This window comes from Oryx dammah, unplaced genomic scaffold (assembly GCF_014754425.2).
Source record: "Oryx dammah isolate SB20612 unplaced genomic scaffold, SCBI_Odam_1.1 HiC_scaffold_18, whole genome shotgun sequence".
NCBI classification, from domain to species: Eukaryota; Metazoa; Chordata; class Mammalia; order Artiodactyla; family Bovidae; genus Oryx; species Oryx dammah.
In genome coordinates, this window is record NW_024070202.1 from 94,211,422 (window position 1) to 94,230,360 (window position 18,939).

Sequence of the window (18,939 nt, forward strand, 5' to 3'; positions counted from 1 at the left end):
TTTGCAGTGCAGTGTCTTCTTGAAATATGAAGTCAAACTAATTCATTAAAGTATTTTTAATAAAAGCTATAGTAAGTATATGTTGGCTGAAACATCTGTGAAGACAAATTAATATATGAAAGCTACCCAGAGTATAGTAACTCATACCACCCTTAGTAGGCAAACAAAATCTTTCCTTTTTTAACATGTACCGTTAAGACTTTATGTGAAATATTTACTGTATGTTGCATTTTTGACACATAAACTTTAATATAAGAAATGACATATTATCTTTTATTTTTTATAACTGTGAAGTAGATACACAAATTTTTGAAATGGTAGGCTTAGACTGTAAAATGTTCTTATATTTAACATGTTTAATTGGTATTTTATCCTAACAAATTTAGCACATATCAAAAGCAGTTATAAGATAGAAACCTCCTTTCTTTTGGACATCTGACTTTTTAAAAACAGGAACAAGATTTACAAATTATACAAAAGCAGCAGCATATATAACACCGACATGGAGTTTTTGAGAAGACACTGGTTTCCCAGGTAAAGCAGTCTCTAATAATACGTCAACCCAGAAAACATATACAGATGCTTCTAGCCTTAGATATACTACTTATACATTTAAAAAAATAGATGGAGAGTCAAGCAAAACTTACAAATTTGGTAATTTCCTACTTTTCAGATATTTTGAACACATCTAAGAAATTTAAACAGATAAGAGAGAATATGATCTTAAAGAAGGGAACTCAATATTAGGGAATAGTGAAACTGAGTTATTAAAACCAAGGCAATTGTTTTCTTGTCTTCAGTCTCTTGACTAAGACCTAAATAGTTTAATTCTATCAGCTAAATGTAACCCAAGTTGACTTTTTATTTTTCTGTTTAGTTTACGGTCTTTTATTCACATCAAGTCTTTGATGTAATTTTACACTCACAGCACATTACAATTCAGACAAGGTGTGTTTCAAGTGCTTAATAGCCTTAGGTGGCTGCTGTAATTGAACAGCTCAGGTGTAAAGAGACATAAAGAGATACACGTGCACACGTGATTTCAAACCACTTCTTGGTGATAAGAAGCTATAAGTTGAAAAGTACCAGGAGAGTTAACAGTCAGAGGGTGTGGGGGATTTGGGTGGCGGTGGTGGGAATGGAAAGGGGATGGGGAGGGGATAGTCCCCTGGGAAAGCAACGTTTAGGCAGAACTTAGAAGGGTGCTGAGGAGGGTCAGAAAGACCAAGAGTGGGGCAGGAATGTCTCAGGCAGTGGGAGTGCGTGGGGGCCACTGAGAGGGCCAGTCTGGCTGGGGCAGGGAAGGAGAGAGGCAAGGCAAGACTGGAGTGGAAGGGGTGAGGGCATCACAGAGAAGACCATGCAGCATTTTTCAAACCATGTTCAAAAACTGTGAACTTCATAGAGAGCTGACTTTTTAAACATTAATACCATCAAATCCCTTTCAATAATATTTTTAAAATACACATGAATTAACATTATTTAGAAGTTTATCTCATTTCTTTAAATCTGGGCCTTGGGCTGATTTGCCAAACATTGGGGAAATATAAGACATTTAAAAAAATGAGCAATTTGCTTGTTTCTTTTTAATTATTTATACTACATAACTCAATTGAAAAAACAATTTTGTGGGGAACAATACGGTGAATGATTCTTATTTGGCAGTTACAATGAAGAAGGACTCGAATTAATTAAGGGCTACCACACTGTTTTGTGTCAACAAAAATCTGAAGGGTTGTAGTTTTTTCTGAAATGATAAAAAATTGAAGGTAATTTTTCTTGGTGTAGAATATGTTTCACACTAGCTATTTTCTGTTACATCTAAAGAGTTTGTAACATACACATAGTATCTTATTTCAGAAGAGGCAGTGACTCAAATGCTTAGATTCAACTTCTGATTCAGTCAAATTAAGTCCAAATGTTTGGAATTAAATTATCCACTACTCTCCAAAAATCCACAAAATATTCACACCAGAGAGGCCAAGATTAACTCTCCTAAAAAAAGAAAAAAAAAAAAAAATTAGTGAAATTGATTGCCAAGCATTTAAGGTCTTCCCCACCCCCCACCCCCAAATAACAGGAGTCTTTACAAGGAATACAAGTTTAATTGACATTTAGTGCTTTTCTGCAATCAGTTATGTTATACATGGTTTATCAGATGAATTCTAGTAACAGTTATTACTTTCTTACCTGTGCTTAAAACCCAAATTTAGAACAAATTGTTTATGGAGTGTTGAAAATTAATTTTTCAGTGGAACTCAAGTACTACTACAACAGATGGAGTTAACAGGACAATTTTAGCAAGTAAGTAAAAGGGTCAATTAAATTTTTTTAAATGGAGATTTAGAGATGCTAGGCCTTTTAGAGAACTTTACATATTTGATTTCAATTAGGAGTTTTCTAATTATTTGGGATGCTTCAGTAAATACAGGTATTACTAATATAGCTTAAATTAAGCCTTACTGCACATAATATAAAGAAAAATCTACTCCCTAGAGTAATACAACTGTATTCAAAGTAAGAGGGAAGGAGAAGAGGGCCAAAAGAGAACAATGACTCATCTAACAGGATGACAGTCAAAGGAGAACTACACATCTCTACTATCTGGAGCTAGAAGAGTTTTAAGTGGTTGCTTTTGGGAAGTGGGCTTGGGGAATACTGGGAATGCCTTATTTCTGTCATGAAATTTTAGCACAGTGACTTTTAAAAGTATGAGTTTGTATTACTTTTAATAAAAAAATTTTAATATACCAAAAATGCTCTTCAAAAAGGGTAATTTCATCAACTGTGTTTTTTCTCCATACCCTCAACAACATGGCAAATGAGAAATTTCAGTATGATAGGGAAAAAAATTTTTTTTTAATTTTGGCTTGAGACTCAGCCTTTTTTCATGTTTGTTAACCATTGCACAACACTCTTCTATGAAAAAGTCTTTTGTTCATGTTTTTGACCATTTTTTTTTCTAATGTACATGCTCTTTATATATGATGGATATTACCTTAGCTTTGCTCTAAGCATTACAATTATAATGCTTTGTCTCAGTTTGTCACTTAAGTTTCAAACTTTATTTAGGACACTTTACTGTGCAGTCAATTCTGTCTAGATTTTTTTCCTTCTTGGAAGTAAAACATTCATATCATTCTAGTAACTGCACAAATACGTGGCACTGAATTGGTAATGTATTTGTATCAATCTGCTGTATTATGGGCATGATTCCAAGTGGACTATATTTGAGCCACTTGCTTATTTCCTTTATGACACAGGAGGGCAGTTTTTAACATTTGGTTGTTCTACAATGTATTAAAAAGATCAATCATATTTTAAAAGCTAGTAATTTCAGTTTTCTTCCCCTGGATTAAAAAAAATCAAATAAAAAACAGATTAATTTTAGTCTAAAATGTTTCACTTATGTTTCCACATATAAGGGGCTCATTCAGAGAAAATAAGCACTTTAAGAACTGTATCAATTCTTTTGGGCCTCTGAGTAAATCACTGTCCCACTAAGTACTTTAAACTATGGCACTCAATACAAGCTTGTATCAGTTATCAATTTAGATTTTTAGAGGAAAAGATAAATTTTCAATTAAAATATTCACTATTTAAAATACTGCTAAATTAATTCCCCACTTCAAAAGAGCCTTCCAGAAACACTTTTAAATGAAGAATTACAAAGCCATAGCACATTCCATCTTTCTAATATATGTGTATCTATAACCAAATGCTACTAGAAAATTTAGGGAAAAAAGTCTATTTATTGACACAGAAAAATATCCAAACTACACCATAAGATTAAAAGGCAGCTCACAAGGTAATATGTTTGGGTACAATATATTTTTAAACAATATGAAAAAGAAAAACAGAATCAACTTTCCCCATAAAGTAACTGGAAAAACATACACCTCAAACTGATAACCCAGTGGATACCTTGAAGGAGTGGCACTGAGAGAGAGTTGATCAGAGGGGAGTTTTCAATTTCTAGTTTATACACTGCTGTACTGTTTAAATATTTCTATATTGAGCATGCATTATTTTTGTAATTAAAAAATAAAAAAGAACCATGGTAGCAGAGATGCCTGACAAAAGTGAGTTTCCTATTTAATCTTTCTTACATTAAAAAAATACATGCTATAGGAAGCTGATAAATTTCTTAAAAAGCTGTTTATAAATTTCAGTTTATGTCCTAAAATCTTTGCATCTAATATGTTTAATTAAAGACAGAAAAAAAACCCAAAAAGATAGGAGTTTGTCTTTCTCCAGTGCAGTGCTGTCCAACAGAAAGATTAATATATAACCTTAAAAACTAAACAGTAAAAAGAAACAGGTGAGAATAATTTTATACTTCATTTAACTCAGTATATCCAACATATTATTTCAACATGTAACCAATACACAAAATTATTAAAGAGATATTTCACTTTATTATTTGATACTAGGTCTTTAAATGCTAGTCTACGTATTTCACACTCTAGTGGGTGTGTGCATGCTCAGTTGTGTCTGACTCTTCGCAACCCCATGGACTGCTGCCCTCCAGGCACTTCTGTCCATGAAATTTCCCAGCCAAGAATACTGGAATGGGTTGCCATTTCCTCCTCCAGGGGACCTTTTACATTGACAGCCCATCTCAGTCTAGACTAGTCATGTTTCAAATGCTCAATGCCACACACATGTGGCTGGTGGCTGCTGTGTGGGACAGTGCTGTTCTAAACCTGTTATTAAATAGGACACGTAAATAGAACTGAACAGAAACATGCAGATCAGAGCTGAACAGACTGATGCTTTCTACTCAGCTCTTTCCTTTTCATTTTTTTAGCCTCAGGTTACTTAGTGCAGGCAGAGATGCACCCAGAACCCAGATTCTCAGACTTCCAGCCAGTGCATTACTGGATTTACCCAGCATTAGCTGGGGTCCATTTACTTCACATACTGTTTTGAAGCACTGAAATTTCAAATCACCAAAATGACAAGACAGCTATTTTGAGTTTACTGTAACAGTATGTGAGCTTCATTACTAAGTATTTAAAAGACACAAAGTAAATAATTTCAACTGACCATTTTTCCATTCCGATTAACAGTATTATGGAATGGGTGCTGACTCAGTCTCTTTGGAAGTGTAAATATTTTGCAGAAGGCTCTGTGTCTGAAATGGGATAGCCTGAACAAACAGCACTCCAGTTGGTTTGTTTGTTCTTTTAATTTTAAAGTGGCGAGAGCCTGATATATCTGAATTGTCCCTCTGGGGAACACCACTGTAAAAGCCAATAATGTGGTCAAATTGCCTTTTTATCAATAGGGAAATGGAGGTTTTAAGGAATTAATGGACTTGCTCAAGATGGCAGAAATGGTTAGTGAAAGCGCTGAGCCAGTACTAGAAGCCATATCTGGTATTGTTTAGTCCACAAATCTTTTCACTATACGATGCTGCCTTCTGCAGAATCCGAACATAAGAAAAAGTGTATAAAATAAGTACTTGTATTTTTAAAGCATTAATACCTACCCAAGCATTCCTGACTCTTTGGTTTTTATAATGTAGAGGAACATCAACAGTGTGTGAAACATATTATTTCGGCCCTGGAACAAAGACAAAAAAACCCAGCAAGATTTAAACCAAACCAAGACAAAAATTCAGTCTGAGTGGTAAGTGTGGATCCTATCAATTTATATTCTACTAATTCAGAATTCCATGTAATTCAGGCTTTCATTCATTCATTAAACAAAGTACCTACTTTTGTGCTATAAGTGGGACTTCTGTGGTGAATAAAACAGAGAGGATCCATGTAATCAAGGAGTTTAAAGTCTAGCAGAAGGAAAAGGCAGACAGGAAACTCAGAACTAACGTGTAATGAATGTTACGAGAGAGGAGGAGGTGCAGGGTGCCATGGGAACAAACACATAAAAACTAGAGCAGTGAAGCAATGCCTCCCTGAGAAGAGATATTTTTAAGTTGAGACCTGAAAGATAAGCAGAAATAAACACACTGGGAAATTCCCACACAAGGGGAGCAGCATTTACGAAGGACTGGATGGGAGATACTCTGAAGCTGGTACCTCTATATCCTACACACAAAACACTACCCCCAAAATCAACAGTTTAAACAAAAGTGTTGAGATTAAAAAATCTTTAATCACACTTTAAAATACATTATGATATATAACAGTATAAGTAATATATTAAATGTAAATTTATTTTATCTACAAGGGACAAGGCAGTATTTTGCTAGCACTAAACTCAAACTATTGATAGCTCCTGATTGAGATTTTCAGTTTACTGATTAACTTATACCTGTCCACTCTGATTTAAGTGTTTTGTCTAAAATATCTTTAGGATATACGATTTTTAAAGACAGTGTTTCTTTAAATGGCCCAAATTATTTACACTTACAAAGCTGAAATATTAAACTAAAAAAAAAAAGAAATATTCTCTCCTGGGTATCTGACAGAATGAAGAATATAATTTATGATTTAGTCTATGTAAAATTTCTTTAGTAAAGATGCTGGTAACAAAATAACCACAAAGGTCATCAACAGAACTGATGTTTATAATTAAGAGTAAAATGCCTGGATAGAAGTATAAACTGGTACAATAAATTTTTTCATATAGTAATTTGATAATATATTTTAACAGCCTTGAAAATATTCTATTACCTAGAATTCCACTTTTTGACTTTGAGCTAAAAAATTACCCAAAATACAGACAGTTATATGCATAAAGGTATTTATGACAATGAAGAATTAGAAACATCCAAAATGTCCAACTGTAGGGAGTGGTTGCATAAATTATATCTTTATTATGAAGTTTTTAAATAGTCATTAAAAAGTGTTTTTATGAAGACTTTTAAAGTCATGGAAAATTATGTTATAATGTTAATTTTTTAAAGGATATAGAACTATACATAATATGATTTCAACCCATAAAAAAGTACAGAGAAAACCAAAAAGAAAAAAAAAAAAACAACCACCAAATAGTAACAGCTTCCTCTAAATAATGGAATGAATTTTTCTTCCTTTTCTTCATACTTTTCCAAATTAAGTATATATTACTTTCAGAATTTTAAAAAAAAAGGGATATAAAAATAGCACTTTCCCCCTAACTTAAGAAGTCTACCTATTTCATAAAGAGAATCTAATTTTAAAAGAAATATCAAAGTAAGTCATCCATGACATTAGTAACAGCAACTGCTATATTTAGAAGTACCTTTGGAAGATTGTGGACATGACGCTGGTAGATGAGCTCATAATGGGGAGGGTTGATAGCACTCTGATAAATGCAGAAAACGTTCTCATTTGTCACATCTGTAAAGGAAACAGGCTACATTAAAAAACAAACAAAAAGCCCCCACTACATTATTTTACATGAAAAGCTCAACTCATTCTTTTAGGAGAGGTTGTTTATACCTGGTTTATTTGGTGTCTGAACAAAGTGCTGAGAAGTAAATGTTTTTCCATCAGGATATTTAGGATGTGGAGGTAATCTGGAATCAAGGTAGGTGCAAAATACATGCATGACGATCTGAAGACAAGGAAATAATTTTTCAAAGTCAGCATGAAAACCTATGTGTGGTACTTTTCAAACATCTGTTTGTAACGATTGCAATTTTTAAACTGTTCCCCAGAGAAAGAATTAGCAAAAATGCTTTTAAGTGGTTATATTTGTAAGATGAAATCTATAAAATGAAAAGATAAAAGACATTCCTAATTTTGTGTTAAGTGGATTATTCACCCTCATATAGTTAATTAACAGCAAAATCAAGATAAAATACACATATATTTAATTCTTAAATATCAGCATTTAAAACTTCATTTTCACATGCAACAGTCATTTTAAAAAAACAAACATAATTCTGAGAAACTTTTAAATGCTCAAAACTTTACAGTCTTTGATCTCATAAATCTAATTCTAGGAATGTTTCTTAAAGTCATAACCCCAAATTAGAAGGAAACATGTATTATGTTACTCCTGACGGTATTTAAGATAGAAAAACAAAAATCCCGACCCCTGCCCCCGCCACTACATATTTCCAAAACTTTTAGGTCAGTTAAATGACAGTGAGTAATAATGCAAATACTTAAATGCTGAAAAGTGAAAGAAAGCAGGACACAAATTTTACAATTACATCTATGATAAAAAAAAACAAACATTAAAAATAGCACAATCTAAGTAAAGAAAAAAATAAGAAAGTACACCAAAATATTAACAGTGGTTGGGTTAAGATGCCAGTACAATTTTAATTTTTTATTTCTACTTAATTTCTAAAGTTTTTTTTATTTAAAAACGTTTTTTTTTTCTTTCTTTTTTTCTTTTTCAGCCATGGCATGCAGCTTGCAGGATCTTAGTTCCTTGACCAGGGATTGAACCTGGGCTTACAGCAGTGAAAGCAGTGAGTCCTAACCACTGGACCACCAGGGAATTCCCTCTATGTTCTTTTAATGCTTATTTTATAAGGGAAAAATAAACCCATAACAAAAATGTCAAACTGAGAAAAATAAAAATAAATAAAATAATAAAACAAAAATAAAATAAAATAAGTAGAAATAAAAATAAAACTGAGGACTTACAGCAGAATCCGTGGGCAGGTCTGTATCCCACTTGCGACCTTTAAAGTCTCCACCTCTATTCCATCGAAACGAGCTCATACAGCCTCCCTGAGAAAGTTCTGTAGCAACATAGGTGAAATTTAAAAAGCTAAGAATGTATAAGAAAGAAGGAGAAACAGGCTAAGGAGTTACAACAAGGAAAGTATGTCATCTTAAAAACCCAATCAAAACATTCCAACAAAGAAATACACGATATAAAAAATTAATTTAAATAGCACCATGAAGAAAGAATAAGATAAATCCAATGTAAGATGAGATTACTGTTCTGGATTCTTAAAAAAGGCAATGTCACATGGGGGAAAAAAAGTTGACAGAACTGTTTTAGACAGAAAAAAAAAAAGAAAGCAACACAATGTAATGTGTGAGCATAAACTATTCCACTCAGGGAGAAAAAGGGTATATAAGAGTCTCTGGACAAACGGGAAATCTGAATATAAACTGGATTATCAGATATAGAAATACTCATTCTTAAGGTCTGCTAATTGTATTACAGGTAGGTTACAGTCCATGGGGTCGCAGAGTCGGACACGACTGAGCGACTTCGCTTTCACTTTTCAGAATGTTCTTTCTTACTTTTAGGAACTCATGTGCTGAGAAGTAATGATGTCCACAATGTTAAGAGCAAAAAAATGTGTGTGTGTATATATAAAATGCATGTGTGTATGTATATAGAGAGATAATCAAATATGGTAAAAGGATGGTAATTGTTCAATCTAGAAGCCCCATATAAATGTTCACTGTGTTTTTTAAACATTTTTATACTTGACATATAAAACTTTATACATATATGTATACACACTCTGTATATATGTGCACACACACATCTTTTTTTTGATGTATAAATATCCTGTTAACTATGAGGCAAAGTGAAGAGTTAGTCACTCAGTTGTACCCAGCTCTTTGCAACCCCATGGACTGTAGCCTGTCAGACTTCATCCATGGGATTTTCCAGACAAGAATACTGGAGTGGGTTGCCATTTTCTCCTCCAGGGGATCTTCCCCTGAGGTGTGATCACTGTGTTTGTGGTTCTCTTTTTAAAAGGCCTTATCCTCTTCTACAGATACATATCAAGATCCTTGCAGATAATCTGATGATGACATACAGAACTGGCCTCAAAGAATGCAGGAAGGGAGGAGGCAGATGGGACTATGGGAAGGGTGAGGGCTGCACAGGGACTGACGGCTGCTAGAACTGGGTGCTAGGCAGAAGAAGGCTGAGCAGACTCTTGTGTCTAGTTTTAAGTATGTCTGAATTCTCCTTATACAGAACATCTTTGGGGAGGAGAGGGTGGGGTGAGTGAGAGAGTAGCACTGACATATACTACCACGTGTCAAGCAGCTAGCCAGCGGGAAGCCACGGCACAGCACAGGGAGCTCAGCTCGGAGCTCTGTGACGACCCAGGTGGGTGGCACTTGCAGGGAGTGGTGCGAGGGAGGCTCACGAGGGAAGGGAGGATATATGGATGGTGGAAACGTACACATTATAAAGCAATTATACTCAAAAAAAAAGTCAGGATACACGTTCATTCCTGAACACTAGTCTAAGCCTAGAATACAGAAGGGGCAACATAACACTTGCAAATTAAGATTTATGATAAATCTAAAAAGTGAAAGAATATTTCTAAAACTTGTTTTAGTGATGAGACCATTTTAGAGTCTATCCAAATAAATGTAGGGAGCCATAAACAGAGTATGTGGGGGTATCAGGGAGGCGAAACACCCTGATTCTCAAGTCAGTCTCCTGAGAAGATTGTGCACGAGTGTATACGCGCACACTCTCTGTCACTCAGTCATGTCTGACTCTTTTGAGACTTCACAGACTGCAGCCCGCCCAGGCTCCTTTGTCTATAGGATTTTACAGGCGAGAATACTGGAGTGGGTTGCCATTCTCTTCTCCAGAGGATCTTCCCAACCCAGGAAAATAACCAGGATTGTTTTCCCCAAATAATCAGGATATAACAGAAATATAAAGCAGCAACATATTACACATGACCTATCAAAACTGAAAGAAATAAGATCAGCATACTAAAATTATAAAGAATGTCACTGTGGCATCCATTCTTGGTGGTTTAAGAATAGAAAATGAATGAAATATTCACGTGAACCCATTTAGCTCATATTTAAGTTTCCCTATATAGGACAAAATTATTACTGTATTCAAGGATAACTACATTATTTTGACCATTTTTAAGAGCTCTCATTTTTTTCCCCTTCAAATCAATAATTACCTTTGATCCTGTCAAACAAGTATTCCTGATTTGGAGTGAGGTCTAGATACTGCACGATTGTATTCAGAGTTGGAATGAGTGGAGCTTTGACTAAAGCAGCCTGTTTCAAGCTAGTAATACTAGCCTCTGTTAAAATTAAAACACACAGGACACACAGGTTATTCTTCGTGTCGACCTTCAAAAAAACTTCAAATGCTCTTCCCTGAATAGATGTTGAAGGAATAAATAAAAGCAACGATAGTTTATCTTAACAACCCGCATTATCTATTTTACCTACAATTTACTTGACCATTTCTGGCAAGGTGGCAGCTATATAAACAACTAATACACAGGAGACTCTTGTGGGGTGTATATATTAACAAAAAGATACACAACAGCTTTCAAAATCAGATTGAATTAAAAGATGTCTATTATGCCACTGACAAGTGAAAACTTTATGACAGTGATTTCTCTCTTCATTTCATGAAAGACTACTATCCAAAGAAATTAATAAACCAACAGAAAGTTTCAAAATGTCCAACCTTATTATACAATGTTGGGAAAAGAGGCTTTCTTATAGGTGACATTATTAATAGAATATAAATTCATTTTAAGCTTTTTGAAGGATTATGTACAAAGGCTTAATACATTTATACCTACTGAACTTACAACTTCACCTCTCAGAAATTATTGTAAAGAGGTAATTATAAATGTACACAAATATTTAAGTAAAAGGACATTTACTTACAGCACTATTAGTAAGGGGAAAATCTTGTATTATATAACAAAGATCAGTTAAATACAATATATTACATCCATAGAAAAGAAATATAAACTAGCCATAAAAATAGTACTGGAGAATACTTAACAAAAGAAAAAGTGGAGGGAAAAAAGGAGGTATGACTTTAATTCAATTAAAAATATATACACATACATACAATTTGCTCAACTCCCAAATACATACTTTCCACATGTTAATGTTCTTAAATTATAACATACAACTGATATATACAGTATCACAGTATCTTTCTCCAAAAAATATGCAATTGTAACTAAAACTGACTGATTCTCCATTTTTTAAAATTTATTTTTAAATTGATGGACAATTGCTTTACAGAATTTTATTGCTTTTTGCCAAATAAAAACATGAATCAGCCATAGGTATACATATGTCCCCTCCTTCCTGAAAGATCTTTCTACGAAAACTAAAACTGAACAGCTTTCATGATTAAAGTAAAAAACAAAAAACCAACTGACCGATTGTGGTTATCTCCTGAAGTACAATCATAGGTAATATTCTTTGTGTATTTCTATGTTGTTGCTGTTTAGTTGCTGAGTTGTGTCCAACTCTTTTGTGACCCCATGAACTACAGCCCACCAGACTCCTCTGTCCATGGGATTTCCCAGGCAAGAATACTGGAGTGGGTTGCCATTTCCTTCTCCAGGGGATGTTCCCAAACCAGGGACTGAACCTACACTGGCAGGTGGATTCTTTACCACCAGGAAAGCCCACTTTCCAAATTTTCTACAATGAACATACACATGTTGTTTTTGCAGTGATAAAACAATGCTGTTCTTTTCTAAAAAGCACATCACACTGGTAAAATGTGAAAGATACTTATTTTTATAGCTTATAAAAAAAATCTCAAAAAAGATAACTGTAAGTTCAAATAATACTACCAAGACCTAGGAAGTAACCCTTCTAACTTTGGAATCAGAGAGCTCTGGCCTCGAATCACTGCTCTGTGACACTGGGCTAGTTACTTTACCTCTCTGAGTCTTAGCGGCCTGTTTCATAAAATAGGCACTAAAAGCTAGCTTTCAAGGTTAATGTGAACATTATATATAAAACATTATATATAACATTATATATAACATTATATATAAAACATCTGGGGACTTCCGCAACGCAGGGGGTCCAGGTTTGATCCCTGGTCAGGGAACGAGATCCCACATGCTGCAACTAAGTAAGACCCAGCACAGCCAAATGAATAAATAAACAACAAAATTGGGGTACTCAGTAAATGTTGTTGCTCAGTCGCTCAGTTGTGTCTGACTCTTTGTGACCCCTTGACTGCGGCACGTCAAGCTTTCCTGTCCTTCACTATCTCCCAGAGTTTGCTCAAACTCATGTCCACTGAGTCAATGATGCCAGTACTTTAGCAATGTACAATTCTATACCTAACCTAGAGAATAAAGACGGATGAAAAGATATCCAAAGCAAATGGAAAGTGTTAATATACAATCCAAAGCTTTTACATATTTCAAAGAGAAATCCGTTCTCTAGAAAGATCTGGTAGACTAAAATACTCCTTATATTTTTGAAACTTCACTACTTAGCACTAAGTAAGTTATAGTATATATACTTTAGGCAAATTATATTACACTAAACTTTTAACAGTTTTATTTTTAGCAGACAAATCGAAAATGGAGGATTTAAAATTAGCATTGTTAAACATTTTTTATGCTTTGTACAATTTTGTAATTAGTATCTAATAAGCTACTTGTATAAACAAAGAACTTGAATAAATAAAGAATATCTACAACTCAATAATAAAGACAACTCAATTTAAAAATGGGTAAAGGGGAAAAAAAAAATGGGGAAAAAAAAAATGGGTAAAAGATCTGAAAAGGTACTTCTCCTAAGACGATATACAAATGGCCCAGCACATGAATAGATGCTCAGTATTATTAGCCACCAGGAAAATGTTAAAAAAAAAAAAAAGGTAACAAAGGATGCTGTTAAATAGCCCATTACAAGAAGAAATTTTCCACTTGGCAGATTCACTGAAGGAACTCAAATGCTGGGCTCTGTTCTCACATACCTCCTATTTGCAGCTCTGGACAACCCATTCGCCTCATCTGCGTGCTGACAGACTCAATCTCTTGCACAAGCGGCACTAATATTGTCTCGTTGATCCACTAGGGAGAAATGAGATGAACAATTTTACACACAATTTTAAAGCATTTCTCAAAAGACTATTTTCATGAAAGTTCTTTTTACTGTCTTGTACTTGAATATTAATAGAGTACATAGTGAAAGAGAATGGAAGTAACAGCACCCAAAGTCTACAGAGTTAAGTAAATATGCTAACAGAATGTAAGTTAATGAAGTTATACTCTTAAATCAGATATGCCTGTTTGCCTGTTTTTTGAAGATATAAAATTTATAGTTACATGTTAAGTTTTTCTTAAATTCTTTCTATAATTATACATTAATACTTAGCTAAAAGGATCATCTTTAGTTTATATTTCTAGGGTAATCAGTCACATATTTACACATGTAGCATTTTTTACTGGTTTGTGATTAGTATAATAGTTTTTAAAACTAGCATAACTGATTCTCTCTCAGCAGGCTCCCTCAATTCCCTAACCATGTGGAAAACTGATATTATTATACTAAAACTAGTTTGTGAATATTGTACTATTCACTTTAGGACTAGGAATTTCAAATGCCACTTTGCATGGCTGATATCAAACTCATCCTGGTATGTGAAAAGACTGTTCAAAGAATCCACACCCAACCTGGTTTGTGTGTTATAGGTTTTGGGTGTGTGTTCAACACCAACTTCAACTACCCTTTCTGCTTCCACATTTCTGTTTAACCATAAAGCAGAAGGATGAGAAAAAGTTTCAGATCAAATACAAGTTATACAATTCTTAATAAAATTTTTGAATTAAAAAACCTCTGAAAATGATGTGTTTTTATAATTTAGTTAGCAAGAAAATTTGATATATTGGCAAGACCTGAATTGAATTCCTATGGAACTATTTTTAGACTTTATCTTACTCAGCATGATTGTTCATATGTTTTGCTGCAGAAGCAATAATGTGGTTGATTACTGAGTACTAAAAAGACCCTGCTAGTGTATTATAAAATATATGGTATATGTATACACTGCTTTTCAAAAGAAACTACACAAAATCCCCTAAATTTCAGACCATTGTAGCCTAAGGAATTCAGATCAAGGATTGTGTTTGCATTTCTTCCAAGCTAATACTCCTGACCAAGACTTTGTCTTTTAAATATATTAGCATTTTTAGATAAGCCTATAAGTGGAAATAAAAGGAAGTACAGTTCTAGGAAATCATTTCACTTGTTCATTCTTCCAGGATTTATTAAATGTATCCTACTTGCCAGCAGCATTTAGGCTGCAACAAAATTGTCTGAGATGCAAAAGGGAGATCCAGGCCTCACTCCTAGAAGGCCTCACTGAGTAGTTCTAGGGCTGGCTCTGGAATTTTTATTCAAAAAAGCCAACCAGGCTTCTGGTTCAATAAAGTAGCCTACTATTTTCAGCATACCCTCTCTTGACACCCTATGTAAACGATAACAAAACAAAAAATGAGTACAATGACTTCAATATATAGTATTTCCAGAAGATGGGGAGTCAGTGAGTAAATGGTGGAGGATGAAACAGTGTAAGAAGCTTCTACAGAGTCTAAGTGGAGCTTCCTGTAGTGGAGGAGGGGCCAGTTTGCCCCCTAGACCGGGGACATGTGGGTACCACAGAGAGTAATAGAATGAGGTAGGGTTGAAACCAGGAAACTCACTCACTCTGTATGTGGGAGAGCTGGCTTTTGCCAACCTCCAGGCCAAAGATTAGAAGGCTCTTCTCAGGAAAAACTGAAGAAAAGGATACAATCTGAAGTAGCTTCAGGTATATGTTATGGTCTTTAACACTGAAGTTTTCAGAGAATAATGACCTCATTTTTGCTTCCCTCACATGTCTAGACACACAACAGGCTCTGATAGGAAAGCTCTCTGAAAAGCAAAACTGAGATGTTGGGAAAGGGAAGATCTTAACAACTAAATATGCTGTTCCTTTATCCACTCAGAATACGGTGATTTGCTAAGTACTGAGGGGGAAAAAGTCCCAAGAATGCAGATACCATATGGTAAACGTCATGTTTATCCTTATGTGTGTCACCCATAGTGCAGTTTTAGTAACATTTTATTCTGATGGTCTAATAATTAACATCTCTAACTGATATGCTAATAACAGACTTTGTATATGAAGAGGCACCAATATGGTCCACAGAGTAATGCCAAAACTCACATTTCTGAACTTAGCTGTCCATGAATCCATATGATCAAGAAGTTGTCTATTCATAGTTACTCTTGCCCAAACCTGTTAAAAAAAAAAAATGTTTAGAATGAACAATCAGTGAGGAAAAGTCTTGCCAGGTTATCAGTCATCCCTTCCCCCACCCTCAGAAATATTTTGAATACTTTGGAAAAAACTTCATGATCATCAGTACTGACCTGATTAACATGCAGTAGTTGCTATTCATGCACAAACATTTAAAATTCCTTACATTGGTATGTTTAAATATTCTTTTTTTAAGAAGAAGAAAATTCAAAATCCTTTATTTCCTACTAAACTGATGAAACTACAAAATATTCTATATCAAATGTATATTCTAGTCAAATGTTCTAATCCAAATGTTATTTTAAGAGCAAGAATCTTGTATATGTTAAGTACAAATAGATACCTGAGATATCTTTTTATGAATGAGTGCCACAAAATTTGTTTTAGGTAGGACACTAATGTTAACTCTGTGTCATAAAGAGTAAAATGTAGAATATAATTCAATTTTCAGTACACAAGTTAGCTAGGGGTCTTTCCAGTGTTTGAGAAAGTTGACAGTGAAGTTGCTCAGTTGTGTCCGACTCTTTGAGACCCTATGGACTGTAGTGGTTTGCCATTCCCTTCTCCAGAGGATCTTGCGACCCAGGGATTGAACCCAGGTCTCCCACACTGCGGGTGGACTCTTTACCATCTGAGCCACCAGGAAAGCCCCTTTCTAGTGTATAACATGTGCCAGATTTACATTTCTAGCCAGTAAAAGCGGATGTTACAGAAAACAATTTCCAGAAGTAGAAAAGAAGACTTTCGAACAACCTGTAAATCACAAACATCAAGTCACTTTCATTTTCCACTTACCTCCTCTGCAGCTTGTTTAGAGCTGAGATCGGCTTCATCTTTGTTAGCACATGGCGCCTGAGACCTACAGGCAAGCTGATACTGAAACTTCTTCAAAGTCTGTGCATAATCCCCCACAGAACGATTGTAGTTCCAGAAAGTAGGACTGGTGGACGGCGACGTGGAATCTGGGCTTCCTACCACGATGCATGTAAGGAGTATCAGTGTGCTGTAGTGATTTTGATATCAGGGGCGGGTATATGAGCGCTGGGTATCTAGGAACCTATGCAATGGCAACCAAGACAAAGCCTTCTCTCCTCCCAACATTATCTTTAGAGAAATGGAGTGCTCGTGCTAAACATTAAAAAGAAGTATCACTTTAACAGCCATCAGATTTCTAAGTAGTTGCAAGTGTCTGCTTATTTTTGTTGTAAAATTAAGCTTGTTTCATTCTCTAAGACTTTCCAATGATTCAGAGAGAAACAAAAGACAAATTTCATCAGGAAATAAATAGGCTAAGTTCTTGCTTGAATTTTTAGAAGCTCTTTCTGAATGGGATAACTACAGCCTCCTATTAATATACTAGTCTTTTGGCTAGCAGCTAAACTCAACTCTTCCCAGCACTACACTGTGGTCTATTTATAGTCTCTAGTAATTCTTGTGTTGTATTAAAAGAGACCGTATGCCGATTACACTTCTAAGTTTATCATTTTACTTTTAGGAAACATAAACAGTCATAGTTAGGGACTTTACCACAGTACTTACCACACTTTAAGGTTTATCCCCTTTCCCAAACACAATCTGAGCTCCTTGAGGGCAGGGAGTGTTTTTTCCCTAGTATCTAGCACATGTGTGCTCAGTCGTGTCTGACTCTATAACCCCATGCACTGTAGCCCACCAGGCTCCTCTGTCCATGGAATTTTCCAGGCAAGAACACTAGAGTGGGTTGCCATTTCCTACTCCAGGGGAATCTTCCCAACCCAGGGACTGAACCCTCGTCTTTTGCATTAGCAGGCGGGTTCTTTACCTCTGCGCCACCTGGGAAGCCCAGCATCTAGCACAATTCCTTAGTAAACAGCAAAGTTTCAAGACAATCATATGATACTTTGTTGTTGTTCAGTCACTCAGTCGTGTCTGACTCAGTCATGTCCGACTCTTTGTGACCCCATGGACTGCAGCACCCCAGGTTTCCCTGTGCTTTACCATCTCCCAGAGCTTGGTCAAACTCACGTCCATTGATACTTAGGAAGAGTTTATTTTTTTCAAAGTTTAACTGATGTCAAAATATCAATTGATATTTCATACCCTCACAGAGAAATCACAAATAGAGACTAGTTTTTTTAATCTTAGCAGTATTTTTAAAAGGCATGACTATAAAATAATAAAACTGGTTTTCTTTTGATGTTTAGAGGCATGGAGGATGAGAAATCATGAAAGGGACATGTGGCAGTATTTCAAGTCACAGCATCAAAACCTTGGAGGCGAGCCAGTCTTGTGCTGGTAGCACTGGTGAAAGTATGCTCCATACTGGCATAAAAATATAGCTATGTATAATAAAGAAACATCACACTTGGTATGATATTTCCAAGTAGAACTTCTGGCAACATTGACTTAGAGGAATGAATTAATGTCAAGAAAAGTTTTAAACAAGTACAACGACTGAATAAATAGAGAATAAATAAGGAAGAGACATGGGGTCATGATAAGAGCAAACAGTTTATCCTATTTTGACTAATTATTTTGACTGTTAACTTTAAAAATAGTAATCAAGCTTTTTGAGGGCAAACCTGAACTTAAGGAAAATTTCAAAGAAGACTGGCTTTAGATGGCAAAAGTCTGTAGATGACAGAAATATATTTTTATATCTGTTGTACATGAGCTAAAGTACAAGGAAAATATATAGCAAGAAGTGACACAATAGGGCCTCTCTGTAATGACCATCACCACCAAAATAGCACAAAATCCATAGTTGGACAACCCCAAAGTCATAAGAATAATAAAATATATAATTTAAATGAATAATGGAGCTTGCAGATATGTAATGGGAATAGCCACTAAAAATGAAGAGGGAATTGAAAATCAGAGTGGCCAGTGGTCTGTGTGTGAAGTGATGCTGCGGTTGCTCTGGAGAATTTTGTAGGCTTTGGGAAACCTATCAGTGTGGATTTCAGTGCCTGGGAACTGGAAATGTGCATAAGGTATCAGGCTAGACTG

The 18,939-nt window shown here is 35.0% G+C and overlaps 1 protein-coding gene across 3 annotated transcripts in view; it reads right to left on the minus strand.

Moving 5' to 3' along the window:
• Window positions 1–259: 259 nt before the first annotated feature.
• The window catches only part of TMEM209 (transmembrane protein 209), a 28,203-nt gene continuing 9,523 nt past the window's right edge, over window positions 260–18,939 (minus strand). For all 3 annotated transcript variants that reach the window (XM_040259632.1, XM_040259630.1, XM_040259631.1), the window contains 9 exons: window positions 16,747–16,922; window positions 15,859–15,930; window positions 13,624–13,720; window positions 10,820–10,945; window positions 8,553–8,650; window positions 7,392–7,506; window positions 7,192–7,289; window positions 5,495–5,568; window positions 260–1,995 (listed from right to left, as the gene is read on the minus strand). In XM_040259632.1, coding sequence (XP_040115566.1) covers window positions 1,941–1,995; window positions 5,495–5,568; window positions 7,192–7,289; window positions 7,392–7,506; window positions 8,553–8,650; window positions 10,820–10,945; window positions 13,624–13,720; window positions 15,859–15,930; window positions 16,747–16,922 — 911 coding nt within the window. In that variant the 3' untranslated portion in view covers window positions 260–1,940. The remainder of the gene's footprint in view (window positions 1,996–5,494; window positions 5,569–7,191; window positions 7,290–7,391; window positions 7,507–8,552; window positions 8,651–10,819; window positions 10,946–13,623; window positions 13,721–15,858; window positions 15,931–16,746; window positions 16,923–18,939) is intronic.